Raw genomic sequence first — 18,334 nt, 5'->3', positions numbered from 1 at the left:
GAGGGATATGTAAAAGCAATACTATTGTAATAATGACAGACTTTAAATCAACCCAGTGTAAACTGGAAATCCATTCATGGAATTAAAGCAACAGAATCAGAACTAGCAAATGTGGTACAAAATTGTTTTTATTGACCTAGTATGTCAAGGACCACAATAAGCATAACATCATCTCGACCTGTTTTGTACCAGTGGTCAGAATAGCATCCATAATATAGCAGTGGAACTCTTGGACTAAAGGCTGCATTATGATTAAACGTTATCTAGCAATCCACATTAGTAAGCTCCTCGCTAGGTTGACTTCAGTAATAGGCACGATACTCAAAAGTATATCATTAGAGATGCCCTGTATCAGTGGTTCTGAAACTTTTTTGGTTGAAGGACCCCTTTTCAAATGGATTAATAATCAAAGACCCCCTATCTAAATTATAATACTATATAATACTCATAATATGAAAGTGCTGCATGTGAAGAGTGTTTTAATGTTTTTAAGAAAACAGGTATTTACTTACAGGTTATCAGTGAGATGGGTGTTCTTGCTACTCACACCAATTCTGGGTCCTCCGCAGAAACAGATGGTCACCATTAGCCACTATTAGTTTGAGAACCACTGCCCTATATGACCACTTAGATAGAGAAGGTGTCATCAGGGACACCCAACACTGCTTCCACAAAAGGTGGTCACGTCTTACAAATTTGATCACATTTTTTGAAAAGTCACCAGGTTTAGTGGAGGAGGGAACATTGCAGGAGACAAATGCAGGACTGAGGACAGGAATTGCTTCTTCACGGGGTATCCGCACATGAAACAGACTTTTGAGTAGAATAATACAGACAAGAAACAGTTGCATTTGGGAAACTGTAAGCTCTACATTAACCAACTTTGATTGCTCTTTCTCATTTTTGACATTTTGTATGTTCTTAGTATTAGGCCTCAAAGGCTACTTACCTTACATACAGTTAGCACAACAAATGTTCCAACCCCAACGTTAAAAGTGAAAAGAAACCTTTTATGTTCAAGGCCTACCTTTTTCTGGAGGACATTGATCTTTCTCTCTTTCACTTCCAGCATATCTTTCATATCGCGTATCTCTCCTGCAAGTGTTCCTTTTTCTTCTGTAAGATCTTGGAGCTGTTTTGTCTTTTTGTTAAGGAAGCTTTCTTTTTCCTCAAGTCGCAACCTCAATGCATCCACCTGGGGAAGAAAACAGGCATCATATTCAGACACACATAATCCAGTCTGATATATTTAGAGGTCTTGCAAGCAAATTTGCTATTCTGGAAAAAGAAAAAATGGCTGCTGCTCTTGTTATATTAAGAATTTTATCCCGTATTTATCAAAGCATAAACACAGTTTGAATATCCTCGTATGGAGCAACCATATTGCACTACACTTCAATTACATAGATTACAAGGAAATTACAACGTGGAAGCAGACTGTTTGGTCAAAGCAGTTCACGCTGGTGTTTATCCTCCACACGAGCAGTAATCCTGACCCCAGGTGCTTGCACAGGTCCACTATCCTCTTATCTTCATTTCCTTCAATCATCTAGCTAACCTATTCTTAAAAATTGACATGGTCTCTGCTTCACTAACTAACGCAGGTTATGCTTTCTACAGCCTCACAACCCTCTGTGTAAAAAGGTTTCTCCTGTTCTCTGCACTAAATCTCTTACATTTAATCTTGTACCTATGTCCCCTCATTCTGGACCCCTCAACCACCAGATGCAATGAGTGTCTATCTACACTAGCCCATCCTTTCATAATTTTAAACACCACTATCAAATCACCCTGTGATTTCCTCTGTTCTATTGAAAACAGCCACGATTTTTCCAAGTCTTTTGTCAGATTTGTATTTCCGCATATCAGGCAACATCCTGGTGAATCTGTGCTGAGCCCTCTTGTCTCAACATCCTTCCTATAGTATGGATCCCAAACTGCAGCCAGAAGCCCAACTGTGGTCTTACTGAGGTTTTATATAGATTCACCAGTACATCTCAACTTTTCGGTTCTATACTTCTCGCCATAAAACCCAGTATTCCGTTAGCTTTTTTAAAATGGCCTTATCGACTTGAAGCGCTGCTCTTAATGTTATAAGCCTGAACCCCCCAAATCCCTCTCCTCTACTCCACATCACCCAGATTTCCCCGTTCAAAAAATTACCTAGGTTAGCTGTCTCCCTTTTTGAAAATTGCCCAATCGTCAGTCCTCCAGCATATATCCACCCTCAATACAAGTTATAAGACCTCCTGAACTATCATTTCTAGTGCCTCCGGTATTTCTTCCCTCAGTTCCTTCTGTTTAGCCAATTTCTCTACTACTTTTCTTTTATATTTATTCTAACACATCTCATCTCACTTTTAGCCAATTCAGGATTTAGCTCCTCCCCTGTATCTTTCTCTTTCGTAAACACTGTGGCAAAGAGCTTCTTAGGTATCTTGCCAATTTCTGTTTATCGGTTCTCTAACTTCCCCTCAGGGGATCTACCTCACATTGAACAATTCTCTTATTACTGATATATTTGTAGAATACTTATGTTTTTAAATACTTTTGAGATTCTCGCGTCATACTTACTTTCCCTGTCAACTTATTTTGTTATTGTCATATTTTCTATTATTTTTATCATCTATCATATTTATAGGCCCTCTTCAATTTGATTTTGTTTCTAACCTATTGATTTATCCACTGCATCTGGAAACTTGAAGTTCTCTCCTTCTTTAAAAATATATAGTGGCTGGAATTTGGGTGAGAATAATGGTGAGCTATCAGCAACTCGCTGTTATAATGGAGGAAATCTAACAGCAAATTCTGGAGTACGCACATGCAGTTAAACGCAGAAATCCAGACCTTGCTGTCAGTGATACCCTGTTTCTCCACAGGCTGTGCTGTTGCATTCCTCGCTGATAGAAATGAACATTGGTCCCTTAGAGGATGGGACTGGGAAACTAGTGGTGGGGAACATGGAGATGGCAAAGACGCTGAACAAATATTTTGTATCAGTCTTTACAGTAGAGGACACTAAAAATATCCCAACACTGGACAAACAGGGGGCAATGGGGGGGGGGGGGCGGGGGAGGAGCTAAACACGATTAAAATCACCAAGGAGATGGTACTCAGTAAAATAATGGGACTTAAGGCGGATAAATCCCCCGGACCTGATGGCCTACATCCTAGGGTCTTGAGAGAAGTGGCGGTAGGGATTGTGGATGCATTGGTGATCATTTTCCAGAACTCCCTGGACTCAGGAAAGGTCCCAGCAGATTGGAAAACTGCTAATGTAACACCCTTATTTAAGAAGGGAAGTAGACAAAAAGCTGGAAACTATAGACCAGTTAGCCTAACATCTGTGGTTGGCAAAATGTTGGAGTCCATTATTAAGAAAACAGTAACAGAGCATTTGGATAAACATAATTTGATAGGACAGAGTCAGCATGGTTTTACGAAGGGGAAGTCATGTTTGACAAATTTGCTCGAATTCTTTGAGGATGTAACATACAGGGTGGATAAAGGGGAACCAGTGGATGTAGTGTATTTGGACTTCCAAAAGGCATTTGACAAGGTTCCACACAAAAGATTACTGATCAAGATAAAAAATCACGGGATTGCGGGTAATATACTGGCATGGGTGGAAGATTGGCTATCTAACAGAAAACAAAGAGTTGGGATAAATGGTTCGTTCTCGGGCTGGCAATCAGTAACTAGCGGTGTTCCGCAGGGGTCAGTGCTGGGACCCCAACTCTTTACAATCTATATTAACGATTTGGAGGAAGGGACCGAGTGCAACATATCCAAGTTTGCCGACGATACAAAGATGGGAGGGAAAGCAGTGAGTGAGGAGGACATAAAAAACCTGCAAAAGGACATAGACAGGCTAAGTGAGTGGGCAGAGATTTGGCAGATGCAATATAATGTTGGGAAGTGTGAGGTTATACACTTTGGCAGAAAAAATCAAAGAGCAAGTTATTATCTAAATGGAGAGAAACTGCAAAGTGTTACAGTACAAAGGGATCTGGGGGTCCTGGTGCATGAAACACAAAAAGTTAGTATGCAGGTGCAGCGGGTGATCAGGGAGGCCAATGGAATCTTGGCTTTTATTGCAAGGGGAATGGAGTATAAAAACAGGGAAGTCTTGCTGCAGTTATACAGGGTATTGGTGAGGCCACACCTGGAATACTGCCTGCAGTTTTGGTTTCCATATTTAAGAAAAGATATACTTGCTCTCGAGGCGGTTCAGAGAAGGTTCACTCGGTTGATTCCAGAGATGAGGGGGTTGATGTATGAGGAAAGGTTGAGTAGGTTGGGACTCTACTCATTGGCGTTCAGAAGAATGAGAGGCGATCTTATCGAAACATATAAGATTGTGAGGGGGCTTGATCGGGTGGATGCGGTGAGGATGTTTCCACTGATGGGCGAGACTAGAACTAGGGGGCATAATCTTAGAATAAGGAGCTGCCCTTTCAAAACTGAGATGAGGAGAAACTTCTTCACTCAGAGGGTAGTAAATCTATGGAATTTGCTACCCCAGAGAACTGTGGAAGCTGCAACATTAAATAAATTTAAAATGGAAATAGACATTTTCCTAGCAGATAAGGGAATTAGGGGTTACGGGGAGAGGGCAGGGAAGTGGACGTGAGTCTGGATTCGGATCAGCCATGATCCTATTGAATGGCGGAGCAGGCCCGAGGGGCCGTATGGCCTACTCCTGCTCCTATTTCTTATGTTCTTATAACAGCGTGAACTTGCTGCAGTTGCCCACCAGTTCCGCACTAAAAACTGAAAGTTAGGGCTGGTGCATTCAGGAGTATGTGAGTTTCTAAATGGTGTAATAGGTGATAATTACTGCTGAACAACCTATCTGGCCCTGAACAATTAACTTTGTGTGTGTGGAGTCTCATTCCCTCAGAAGAAAATTAGTGTTGGAGATTTTTAAAAAAATGATTTTTACAATTTTTATTTTTCTCTCCGTCTCTTATCTCTCTCCCTTAATCCTATCTGTATTTCCCAATCTTCATTTCGTTTTCTGTACGTCATTCAAATCAAATTTATATTTCCTGCTTTATACTTCCTGGTTTGGACTCTGCGTGTCTAGTGAGAATTCTTCAATCTGATTGGTTGAAGAGCCTCGCTGTTGCTTTCCCTATTCACACATGCCAGAGATCCACTGTAGAGGGTGCCACGCTGAAACAGACACCCGATTAGGGGAAATCTCCGCTCCGCTGGCAAACCCTCAAAAAGTTTGTGGGTAGCTGTCAGTGAGGTGAAGGGTGCGGAGAGCAAAATCCGGGCCATTTATTATGCATCTTTGCAATCTTTTTAAAAACATTATATTGTTGATCTAGAGTCTTGTGTGCCAATTTCTCTTTCCACTTCGCCTCATCTATTTTATTCCTCTTTCTAAGATCTACCCTACTCCAACCTGATGCTTTTGTTTTTGTACTGACTTTTCCCCATTCTATTTGAACCTTAAAATCTTATGTTATGGTCACTACTTCCAAGATGCTCACCCATTAAACTCATCCACCTGATCTATTTTTTGTTTTTTTTACTCACAGCTACATCTAGTAACGCCCTTATCCTCGTAGGCAAACAAACATACTGCTTGAGGAAGGAATCCTGCAGTTTTAGAAATTCCATTCATTTTTCGCATTTTACACTCTCCTTCTCCCAATTCTTAAGTGAGCAATTAAAATCTCCTAGAACAATAATTTTGTTATTCCAACTTATCTCCCTGATCCATCTACAGATTTCCTCATCCATTTCCCTCCCACAATTAGGGGGGGTCTGTAGTTTAACCCCACTACTGTAACATCTCTTTTTAATCTTTGATCTCCAAGCATAGTAACTTTGTCTGAAACACTTTTTTTCCTGTACATCAGTCCTTTCTACAGTTGCACTTTCTTATGCTTTACCCAAAATCCACCCAAGTAGGTGGTGGAGTAGCACTGTCACTTCCAATATAACAGGCACAACAGATACAGCACTCCAGGACCCAATGCTCATTATGATCGTCACAACATCTTGGAATGCACTATAGCAATCCTATTAACTACAACTATGAGTCCCAATCCCACTCAACTCTACAGTCAACTCATGCCAATATGTTGATCAACAGGTTGCATTTGAAACTCAGTGCCTCTAATACCAAGCAGCACCAACCCACTGGCGCAAGCAATGGATGCAGTGTTGTTTGACGTGGCATCTTTTTGTTTATCTTAGTTCCCTAGTGCTGTCATTTAACTACATTTTTATTATCAGTCCAATATTGACATTTTTTGTGTATTGGTGCCATAAGCCTGTATTGGCATAAGACTATCTGGAAAACAGTCACCAATGTTAACCTAATTTTAAAACTTTCAAGAATTTGGGTGATGCAGCAGGCTATCTTTTAATTTCTACTAATTGAGAAGGGGACAACTTGTCTCATCAACTCTTCTGAAATCAATATGAACCGATCTTAACTATGCTCACCAAACAACATGTCCAAATGGAACAACTCAAACTCCAACAGGATCTAAAGACAAATAAACCTTTGGATCAAGATTTGCCCCTCTCCCACCCCAAATGGGATATTCCTTCCCAACAACCACTATACTGCAGTTTCAATAGCTGTCAGGCAGACCAGATAACCCTGCCGCACCCTCAAGATCCATCCAAATTGCATCAATGGTTACTATTCATTTTCTGTCACGTAGCATGGATCCACAGTATAACTGCGTCTGGATGATGTTATAGTTCAGGGCAGGGTGCCAGTGATCTACAAACATACAGTTTGAAGGATTCACCTCAGGAAGAACTTGACAGTAACAGGATGCTTGACTGATTCAAGTGAAACTGCAATATCATTCCAATTAATAATTTTCAAGATAGTAACCTAACAATTGCTGGATTTTCTGTTCCTTCTCCTTTTCTCTTTATCCAAGTGCTGCGACCGAAATCAGATTCCTGAAACTTCTGTTTTTTCTCTTCTGCTTCCTCCAAGCCTGTCCAAACTCTATCTTAATGTACCAATAGTTTTCATCATTTTTCCAACTTGAAGGCAGTAATGGTGCTGCTTGTGGCTAATTACCACTTTTATGAAACCATTCGAGTTAAAGGCACAGATCTATCATCTTAGCCTGTCAATGTGTTTCTGGTTTTCTTAACAGACATATGTATATCTCCTGTGTTTCAGTCACAATCTGTGCACACCACCCAATGTGAAGTAAGTAAACTATTTTTTAAATTTAAAATAGAAATAAATATGACTTATGGGGAAGATTACGGACAGAGCCCATGCTACCCTATTTCTGCATCACGTATCCACTTATTTTGATTTTAAGATTATAAAACAATATGACCAATAAAAACATTTTATGGTTTCATTCTTTACCGTATCCACAAATCACAGCATACACACCACTTGAAACTTTTTTTAAAAAACCCTGCTATATTTCACCTTAAACCACCCCCCCCCACCCCCCCGAAAAAAAAATGAAACCAATTGTTCGCTACATCTACTCAGAAAAAGAAAAATCAATTCAGATTTTTATTTCAAGCATGGGGACGGAGAAAAATTATTTCTACCTTTCAGAATAAAATATTTGGGCCATTACACAAAGTGGCTGCAAAATGGACAATACGCTTTCTCAACTCTGAACTCTGTAAACAAAGAATGAAGCTTAGGTAAAGAACACATCGGACTTCCACATCAGTGCTTAAGTCAACCTTTGCCAAAGTTTTAGTTGCTACATGGAGCTCATGTTTGCATTTCACTGCTGTGGTTAGCATTGGAACTCACCCAATACCCACCGACTACTGTGAAACCCTTGATTTCCATGCAACTAGTGTTTGCTTTTCTTATAAGTTGCTTTTATTGTGTGAAATAGAAACTTTCACTAGTTTGAAAGACAACTGAAGGGGTGGTCTTAAATCTAATGTACAGTAGCAAATTGAATGTAATTTCTGCACACAGAAGGGTGAGTGCAACCAACAGAACTTATTTTTAAAATCCAAAAGATTATGTTCATCTTTGGAGGGATTTTGTCAGCATACGTGTTCAAATACTGAGCATTAATGGCATAATTAGGGAAAATTGATCACTGAGGCCAACAGCTGAATTAGGAAACTTTTGATTTACCGGCACCTAAATAACCGGAAATCTCGGTTAACCGGCAAAATTCAGGAGTAGGTTCAGGTAACTTTTATTACTTGCTTTCCTCCATTTGTTGCTGTGCAAGGGTGTGGCTGCAGCTGTTGCTAAGCTACAGAGATGCTTACAACTTGTGGCCATTGTTCTGAACCTGTTGCTAAGCAACAGGGTTTGTTGCTTTATACGGAGCTGCTCCGTATCTTTTACTTATAGCTTTCGGTTATTCGGAATTTTTGATGAACTGGCACCACGTCGGTCCAGTCCGTGCCGGATAAAAAAAAGTTTCCTGTATCAGAATTCAGCATCACAGAGATATAATTATTAACCCAATGTACATTTAAGAGCAGCAAACCTGCAGCTCCACTAGCCCACCTGTTATCATACTCAACACCCTTTGTTGAATCTTGCGTAGAAATATTGACTTCAGGTCAGTCAGGTTAAAATTTACCAAAGAAAAGTCATAGTTGCACCACTCTTGGTTATGGCAAGAAGATACGTCTTAGCCAGTAGGTAATTTAGACAAATATGGGTTATTTGTTCTATCAAATGTACATCCATTAATAATGCAATAGAGAAAATTCACCTCTAGCCCTTGGATATTCCAAGTGCAAGTAAACTGCACGTAAACGGCCCATTCTATTCACTAATGATTGGACAGATTTGCTCAGCCTCAGCTACAACATCATGACTGCAGGAACATTACAGGAGTGGTTAGTGGCTGACACAGGCATCTGTATTTATGGCTGGAACAGGAAAAGATTCTGCACCTCACTATTCTGTATTATTCCAAAAAGTCTGCATGAAATGCCAACGATGAAGGTTTGCACATTTCTTCTGTCTGTTAAACACTATCCCAGACAGTATTGTTGATTAGAACTCTGCCCTTTGTACACGAAAATCCAAATGCGGAATTCATCAGTTGCTGGAGCAAGATCGTTGGAGTCTTCATTAAGGTAGGAGAGAGCTCTTGTTTGTCCTTGGGTACCTCAGTAACATTTCTCAACCTCTCCGACCCTAGAAGCAACCAAAATGGGCATGTAATTGACAAATTAATTTAAATATAGATGAGTATGAGGTGGCGCATTTTGGTAAGAAGAATAAAGAGTCTTGAATAATCGAGTCTAAATGGGGTAGAGGAACAAAGGGATCTAGGGGTACACATTTACAAATCACTAAAAGTAGCAACGCAGGTTAATAAGGCCATTTAAAAAAGCAAACTAAGCACTGGGGTTCGTTTTTAGAGGGATAGAATTGAAAAACAGAGAAGTTTTGTTAAACTTGTATCGAACCTTGGTTAGACCACACTTGGAGTACTGTGTACAGTTCTGGTCACCATATTATAAAAAGGATTTAGAGGCATTGGAGAAGGTGCAAAAAAGATTCACAAGGATAATACCAGAACTGAGAGAACATACTCATCAGGAAAACCTGAACAGATTCGACTCTTTTCTCTAGAAAAGAGAAGGCTGAGGGGTGACCCGATAGAGGTCATTAAAATTCTGAAAGGGTTTGATAGGTTAAATGTAGAGAAAATGTTTCCACTTGTAGGGGAGCCCAAAACTGGAGGTCATAAATAGAAGTTAGTCACTAATAAATCGAATAGGGAATTCAGGAGAAACTTCTTTACTCAAGAGAGTGTTCAGAATGTGGACACGCTACCACAAGGAGCAGTTGAGGCAAATAGCATCGATGCATTTAAGGGAAGCTAGATTTTTAAAAATTCGTTCATGGGATGTGGGCATCGCTATCGAGGCCAGCATTTATGGCCCATCTCTAATTGCCCTCGAGGTGGTGGTGGTGAGCCGCCTTCTTGAACCACAGAGGACAGTTAGGAGTCAACCACATTGCTGTGGGTCTGGAGTCACATATAGGTCAGACCAGGTAAGGACGGCAGATTTCCTTCCCTAAAGGACATTAGTGAACCAGATGGGTTTTTACGACAATCCGGCAGTTTCGTGGTCATCATTACTGATACTAGCTTTTTATTCCAGGTTTATTTAATTAACTGAATTAAAATTCCACAAGGATTTGAACTCATGTTTCTGGATCATTAGTCCAGGCCTCTGGATTATTAGTCTCATAACATAAGCACTATGCTACCATACCCCAGATAAGCACGAGGGAGGAAAAAAAAGGATATGCTGCTCGGGTTAGATGAAGAGGTGTGGGAGGAGACTCTTGTGGAGTATAAATGCCGGCATAGACCAGGTGGGGTGAATGGCCTGTTTCTGTGCTGTGGACTCGATATAAGACTGACAATTTGATCTAAAATTGAGAGAGAGAAAATTCCACTGTTCACTATCTCTAGTGAATGAGAAATATGAATATAAATAAGGATATGAATAATTGCATGCCCGATTTTAATCGCTCCACTATTGGCTGCCGTGCCTTCAGCTGCCTCAGTCCTAAGCTCTGGAATTCCCTCCCTAAACCTCTCCGCCTCTCTCTCCTCCTTTAAGACACTCCTTAAAACCTATGACTTAGTCATGTTTTTGGTCATCTGTCCTAATAGGTCCTTGTGTGGCTTGGTGTCAAATTTCTGTCTAATAATTGCTGCTGTGAAGCACCTTGGGATGTTTTACTATGTTAAAGAGGCCATATAAATGCAAGTTGTTGTTGATTTCACTCCAAATACTGAACTGTAATTACTTCCAGATGTTAAACGTCCAATATACACTTCTTATGCCTTGCACTGGATTCACCACTATTTGCTGTGCATCTGATATTCACCTCCAATTCATGAGTCTACTAAAATAGTATTGGGTTATTTCTATTAGGTTTATGCTCAACACAATTGATTCTAGGAGACAAGGTAGCTGTCATGCATGTTGTGCAGCTCTACAAGGCTATTTTAATGGGGACATCTATACATAATCCTTCATAAACTTTTTTATTGATCATGGCTTCCAGGAAATATGTATCCCTCGAAACTTCATCCCTATTGATGCCCGGTGAAGAGCAATGACCTGTTACAAACCCTATGACACTACACATTCAGTGTTATTAGCTCTGGTTTGGTCCAGTTGTCCAGAAGGTCCCAGTAGGCAAGGACAACCGAGGCTTAAACATAAACATAAAGAGTAAATGGTCGACACCAAATACAATCTCAAGACTCCAAGAACCTATATTTTTTAAGTGAGAATGTAGCTTCTCATTGGTCTAGCAATAGATTCCAATGAGAGAATCTAATTTTCAGATGAGCGTATTGAGGAGGAGATTGCAATAACAATCACAGTAACTGTGGTTCTTCAATTCACTGTAAATTGGCTTTGAACAGGATGTTAAGTTCTGGAAATTACAAAATAATAAAGACTAAGCCATCTCTTTCATACCATAAGCAGTATTCCTCCTGCTTTGTAATCACCATCATTTGTACTTTTTTTTTTGCAAGTGCATTTTATTAAGTTTGTGCTAATCTATTTTTAATATGATATTGAAATAAAATGTAGCACTGATCACATTACAGATTCACACCAGAATAGGAACCTTTGTTTCAATGTTTCAATCAACACCGTATAATTTTAAGGGTCACAGAGTAGTGTTTGAGTCCCTACTTACTCTGCTATTAGCTACTGTACCTTGAATACCTGGCAGTCCTTTGAGAAACATTAGGATTATCATTTAAATGCTGATTACGATGGCTAGTTAGAACAAGAGTTTTTTTTTTAAACAGATGCTACATTGACAACTTAGAGATGAAGTTATCTTATTCCCCATAATCTCAGAAATGAGTTATCTGGCAGTCTACAAACATTCTTTGCTGAGGCTTTACAATGGCACCAGACCCAGTGACACAAAAGCAACTAGTTAAGACCCACTGGCAACAAATGACAGTAATAACATACTGGCATCTCTGTACTAAGTCTTAAATATCCTTTCAGAGCAAGGTACATAAAAGCTGCCAAGTTCAGACTCAAGTTGCTCCAATACATGCACAGTGTCATCCATCTAATACTAATCTCTTTCCTTCCATTCATTCTCTTCACTGAGTTCACTTACAATCTACAGTAATTCAATACTGTTCTACAAAACAGTAAAGTCCATGAAAAGGGTCATGACTGTAGATGCAGGACAAGTTTGGTCCAAACAATCATTCATTTTTACCATTAAGATTGCTTAACATAACAGTAGCAACAACAGTGTCACCCTGTGGTTTGGTAGTGCATTTAAAACAGATACCTTCCCACAACCTTATTTAGAAAAAGTAAGAGCAGCTTATATTCTGAAGTGTTGATTGTTTGTGGAAAACATTTTGATAAACTGCTTGACAGAAGATATTTGCTAAAATGTTCAGTCTAATGCCGATTCAAAAATCAAGGGAACAGATGCAGTTCCATGATTGTAAAGTTTAGGAGGGATTGGGTCCACAATACACTCTTGCACTTTTCCCCAGATCCTGAACAAACTTCAATCCTGCATATCCCAGCTGCAGTACAGTCTATTCCAAAGGTATAACTGTTAATATGCAACCTTAACAGTAGTTTTCTAAATGTAAAAATTTACCACCAATTGGAATGAAAGAATTTTCTACGAGCATAAGGAAAATGTCGTATAGTTTTCCTTAAGCAACAGATATCTGGCACACATTTGTTATTATTTACACTGCAAATACTACAATTTCTAGGCATTCATTCTCTCCTATTCTTTTCAGCTTTGGTGAAGTCCTGCACTATGGGCTTCAACGCCTTGCTTTGGTTTGTCAATTTAAAAAAAGGACTTGATTCAACACATCAACCGGTAACTATTAGAGAGCAGTCATGGTAGGACTCATACTTCAGTAAAGGTGTTCCTCAATGAATTATAAGTATATATAAATAACATTTCCTCTAAATTGATAATTATTCTCAACACCATTTTAAGTGTAAATAAATCTGCACTGGACTAGCTGTCAATGGCTACTTGTATTACAATAATTGCAAAGCTCAAAGTTTAAGTACATTTCAATCCAGACAATGTAATTTGATAAGAGATAGATTTCACTAAAAATTATTAATCCTAAGTAATACATCTGAGAGAACCAACTGAAATACAATACCTATACAATCTCTGTGTTAACAAAATATTACAGTACAGGATCTTAGAAGATCAAAAGAATCTGGTCTTAATGGTCAACCAGAACAGAATTATAAATATAAAAGCATACATGCCACATAGTTTTGTACAGTCTTTTTTGACTCCAAACAAGATGGAGCTGTTTGAAGTGTCAATGCCCAAGGTGATTCATGTGGTGTCTAATCAATATTTGTGCTAAACATTTTGGATTCAGTCCTTAAAACAAAAGTGTTAGTTACATATCTGATTCAGATCAATAGTCTATGGTGTAAGAAAAATGTAGGGTACAGGAAACTTTCGATTTACCGGCACCTAAATAACCGGAAATCTCGGTTAACCGGCAAAATTCAGGAGTAGGTTCAGGTAAGTTTTACTTCATATTACTTGCCTTCCTCGATCTGTTGCTGTGCAATCAGGTGTGGCTGCAACTGTTGCTAAGCTACAGAGATGCTTGGAACTTGTAGCCATTGTTCTGCACCTGTTGCTAAGCAACAGGGTTTGTTGCTTTATACGGAGCTCTCAGCTCTCCGTATCTTTTACTATAGCTCTCGGTTATCCGGAATTTTTGATGAACCGGCACCACGTCGGTCCCGGATAAAAAAAAAGTTTCCTGTACATACATTTTTGTTACAATTACTCTTTACTGATTTAACTGTCTAAGTAGCAACTAATAATTATTGGTAGTTTACAGGTTTGTCACGGTGATGTCCTAACGTAATGAGTTGCTGCTTGCGAGCTCCCTTCCCTCTACGCATCTCCTGATTATTAATTACTTGACAGAGTTTAATCCTATGGGCACAGGTGGCCTCCAGTTCCTCAACAATGTGGTCATTACTCATGAGAGCCCGAGCAGGTTAATCCACTGTGAGAGACATTGCCAATTTTCCCCTCCTTAACCCAGGAGCACTGTGGCAAATTGGAGCGCCCTTACTGCCAACCCAACTGAGGACAGGTAACTCAGAACAGTCATTGGATTGAACCTGGGATCTTGCTGGGCTGTATGGCTCAGCTACTCACCAAATAAACTCTCAGCCATTGGGTGAGTAAATCAATTGTACTTTGAGGCAACCTTTTAGCAGCCACTTATACAGTAGCAATGGTAACAAACATGCAAACAAGTTAACTACACGTTCTCGGTCAGAAATATTGGCCCTGAATTTCCTCAATCTCATTATGCTGGTTTCCTCACCGATTTTGCTAATGGGAACTTTTGCCCAGATTTCCTGCAGAGGTCATTTGCAAATGCAGTGCCACCAATAGGGATAATAGCTCAAGTGTAGAAAGATGTGTGCTGTCTTCTGCCATGGTGTCTCACTCTCAGAGCCTCGTGCCTCTGCTGCTGCTCTTCCTCTATCATTATTATGCAAAACAGGGGTAATTTAAATTGGAAATGCCGCTCCAGCAACTTAGTTCTTCTCAATGCCTGGGGGGACATGGGCCCAAATTCTTTTGGGTGCACCGAGATTTACAGCACTTTGGTTAAGTATAGCATTAAGTAAATCATTCATTAATTATTTTCAAAAAATCGCAACAAAAATAGCTGTCAAGCGCCAGCAATCTCGGATTCGGGCTGTGCCACACCTAAATGTGTGGGTATATATTGATGGCCTGTTCAGAACTGCCGCAAATGCAGGAAACTCGCCATTTCTGGTCTTTTGCAAGGGGAGTGGAGCTATGTTAAGGAGTGGGGTTTCGGCAGAAGTAACGCAAGAGCGGTGCAAATGAACAAGGAAATTTGTGCGCAGCGAGGTACCTACGCACAAATTTCATCAGGAAAAAACAGCATGCCATGGCTCTTATACCATGTTATACCGAATTTTACGAGGGAAGTTTGGGCCATTCTCTTTAGAGAACATGCCATTAGTGCACGTTCATTGCATTTGCGGTGTGCCAGCCGAGAAAATTATAAGGACACTTATCTTTTTAGGGTGTCTTTTGTATCACTGGCATTCTTACGAAGACCTAGCACCTACATTATGCAGAATGCCCGCCTTAATGCTGATGTGACTTTGAATGCAGAGGTAAATGTTTTTCACTTGCACTGTGACCAGCAATAATAAATCAGCCTCACCTTATAGATGGTAACAAGCTGTAACACATGCATCCCCACTCAGGGTATGTTCCGATATGGTGGATAAAATGCTGCACAGAGAATGTGTTCTTTTATCTTTAACTAGCTGGAGTGCCCGGCGGTGCCGAGGGTTTTTTGAGGGCATATAAATGAGTTTGTCTGTCTGTCTGGGTGGGAAGGAGCGAGAGCGAGGGAAGGAGAGAGCGAGGGAAGGAGCGAGCGAGGGAAGGAGAGAGCGAGGGAAGGAGAGAGCGAGGGAAGGAGAGAGAGAGAGAGAGCGCGCGAGGGAAGGAGAGAGCGAGGGAAGGAGAGAGCAAGGGAAGGAGAGAGCAAGGGAAGGAGAGAGAAAGGGAAGGAGAGAGAAAGGGAAGGAGAGAGAGAGAAAGGGAAGGAGAGAGAGGGGGAAGGAGAGAGAGGGGGAAGGAGAGAGAGGGGGAAGGAGAGAGAGGGGGAAGGAGAGAGAGGGGGAAGGGGGAAGGAGAGAGAGGGGGAAGGAGAGAGAGGGGGAAGGAGAGAGAGGGGGAAGGAGAGAGAGGGGGAATGAGAGAGAGGGGGAAGGAGAGAGAGGGGGAAGGAGAGAGAGGGGGAAGGAGAGAGAGGGGGAAGGAGAGAGAGAGGGAAGGAGAGAGAGAGGGAAGGAGAGAGAGAGGGAAGGAGAGAGAGAGGGAAGGAGAGGGGGAAGGAGAGAGGGAAGGAGAGAGGGGGAAGGAGAGAGAGGGGGAAGGAGAGAGAGGGGGAAGGAGAGAGAGGGGGAAGGAGAGAGAGAGGGAAGGAGAGAGAGAGGGAAGGAGAGAGAGAGGGAAGGAGAGAGAGAGGGAAGGAGAGAGAGGGAAGGCGAGAGAGAGGGAAGGAGAGGGGGAAGGAGAGAGAAAGGGAAAGAGAGAGAGAGGGAAGGAGAGAGAGAGGGAAGGAGAGAGAGAGGGAAGGAGAGAAAAAGGGAAGGAGAGAGAGAGGGAAGGAGAGAGAGAGGGAAGGAGGGAGAGAGAGAGGGAAGGAGGGAGAGAGAGAGGGAAGGAGGGAGAGAGAGAGGGAAGGAGGGAGAGAGAGAGGGGGAAGGAGGGAGAGAGAGAGAGGGAAGGAGGGAGAGAGAGAGGGAAGGAGGGAGAGAGAGAGGGAAGGAGGGAGAGAGAGAGGGAAGGAGGGAGAGAGGGAAGGAGGGAGGGAGAGAGGGGAGGGAGGGAGAGAGGGAAGGAGAGAGAGAGGGAAGGAGAGAGAGAGGGAAGGAGAGAGAGAGGGAAGGAGAGAGAGGGAAGGAGAGAGAGAGAGAGGGAAGGAGAGAGAGAGAGAGAGAGAGAGGGAAGGAGAGAGAGAGAGAAAGCATTACCAATCCAAGATGGCGACATCTGGAGAACACATTTTGAAAATCTCTACAAAGACATCCCAATAAACGAAACAAACCCAAGTCAACATCAGGTCACAGAAAAACTCCACACATTAGAAGCAACAATTAAAGACAACCAAAACCCTCTAGACTCCCCAATCACATGGAAAGAACTGGCCACAAAAACAAAATCTCTCCACCTAAAGAAAGCCTGTGGCCCAGACAACATCAAAAATGAAATGCTCAAGTTCAGCAATATGGAGATGCAGGGTGCGGTACTCAAATTATTCAACATCATATTACGTTCAGGCTGTTTTCCCGATATCTGGTGCCAAGGACTAATCTCCCCCATATATAAAAGTGGAAACAAATCAGACCCAAATAACTACCGCGGCATCTGTGTCAACAGTTGTCTAGGGAAGTTATTCTGCAGTATTCTAAATAGTAGATTACTTGATTTTCTTAACAAACATAATATCCTCAGAAAAAACCAAATAGGCTTTCTTCCAAAACACCGCACCGCCGACCATATCTATACCCTTCACACCCTCATTGAAAAACATATACACCAAACAAAAAATGGGAAAATATTCGCCTGTTTCATCGACTTCAAGAAAGCCTTTGACTCTATATGGCACGAAGGGCTCTATTATAAACTTCTTCAGTGTGGAATAGGGGGCAAAGTCTATGACCTTATTAAATCAATGTATCTGAAAAACAAATGCGGGGTCAAAATTGGAGACAAACGCACCGATTTCTTCACCCAGAGAAGAGGCGTCCGGCAGGGCTGCAATTTGAGCCCGACCCTGTTCAACATATACATAAATGAATTAGCAGACATGCTGGAGCAAAGCGAGTCACCAGGTCTCCGTCTCCTGGATGGAGAAGTGAAATCCCTGTTCTATGCGGACGACCTGGTTCTGCTGTCTCCCACAGAACAGGGATTACAGCAACAACTAGACCTACTCGACAAATACTGCCAAAATTGGGCTCTAACAGTAAATCTAAAGAAAACCAACATCATGATTTTTCAAAAAAGGCCCAGATGTCAGGAAAACAAATACCAGTTTACCCTCAGTGATACCACTATAGGACACACTATGAGCTACACCTACCTTGGTCTAACTATTACAGCATCAGGGAGCTTCAGCATAGCAGTGAATGCACTAAAAGAAAAAGCCCGAAGAGCCCTATATGCAATAAAAAGAAAATTCTACAACATCCAAATCCCAATCAAAATCTGGCTCAAAATATTTGACAGCATAATCCTGCCCATTGCACTGTACGGTAGTGAAGTATGGGGCCCGCTAAATCACCAAAGCTACACTAAATGGGAAAAACACACAATAGAAGCCCTACATGCAGAATTCTGCCGAAGCATCCTTCGCACCCAAAGAAAAACGCCAACAAATGCATGCAGAGCCGAACTAGGCAGATACCCACTGATAATAAACATCCAAAAACGAGCACTAAACTTCCTAAATCACCTCAAATCTAGCTCCCCAGACACCCTTCATTTCAAAGCCTTTCAGACCCAAGAGCTAAACCCAGGAAAGAGTCCCTTGAGTCAGCTGCTACTGAAACGAAGTACTCAGCCGGACCCTGACCAGCCCCAGACCAACACAGCCGTCCAAACACCAATCCGAGTGAACCAAATCATTAAACAATGCAAAGAAACCTACCTGGAACATTGGAACAAAATAACCGAAAGCCAAAGCAGATTAGAATGTTACCGGGCCCTAAAAAGAGAATATAAACTGGC

At 41.3% G+C, this 18,334-nt stretch overlaps 1 protein-coding gene across 6 annotated transcripts in view; it reads right to left on the bottom strand.

Moving 5' to 3' along the window:
* LOC147111092 (ERC protein 2) overlaps positions 1-18,334 on the bottom strand; it is an 885,067-nt gene that overhangs the window by 489,166 nt on the left and 377,567 nt on the right. For all 6 annotated transcript variants that reach the window (XM_086001631.1, XM_086001634.1, XM_086001633.1 and 3 more), the window contains exon 8: positions 1,028-1,195. In XM_086001631.1, coding sequence (XP_085857757.1) covers positions 1,028-1,195 — 168 coding nt within the window. The remainder of the gene's footprint in view (positions 1-1,027; positions 1,196-18,334) is intronic.

This window comes from Somniosus microcephalus, chromosome 11, assembly GCF_052327205.1.
Source record: "Somniosus microcephalus isolate GS21.2 chromosome 11, FLI_Smic_1.0, whole genome shotgun sequence".
NCBI lineage: Eukaryota > Metazoa > Chordata > Chondrichthyes > Squaliformes > Somniosidae > Somniosus > Somniosus microcephalus.
The sequence above is the reverse complement of the archived record's forward strand: the minus strand, read 5'-3'. Positions and strand labels throughout refer to the sequence as shown.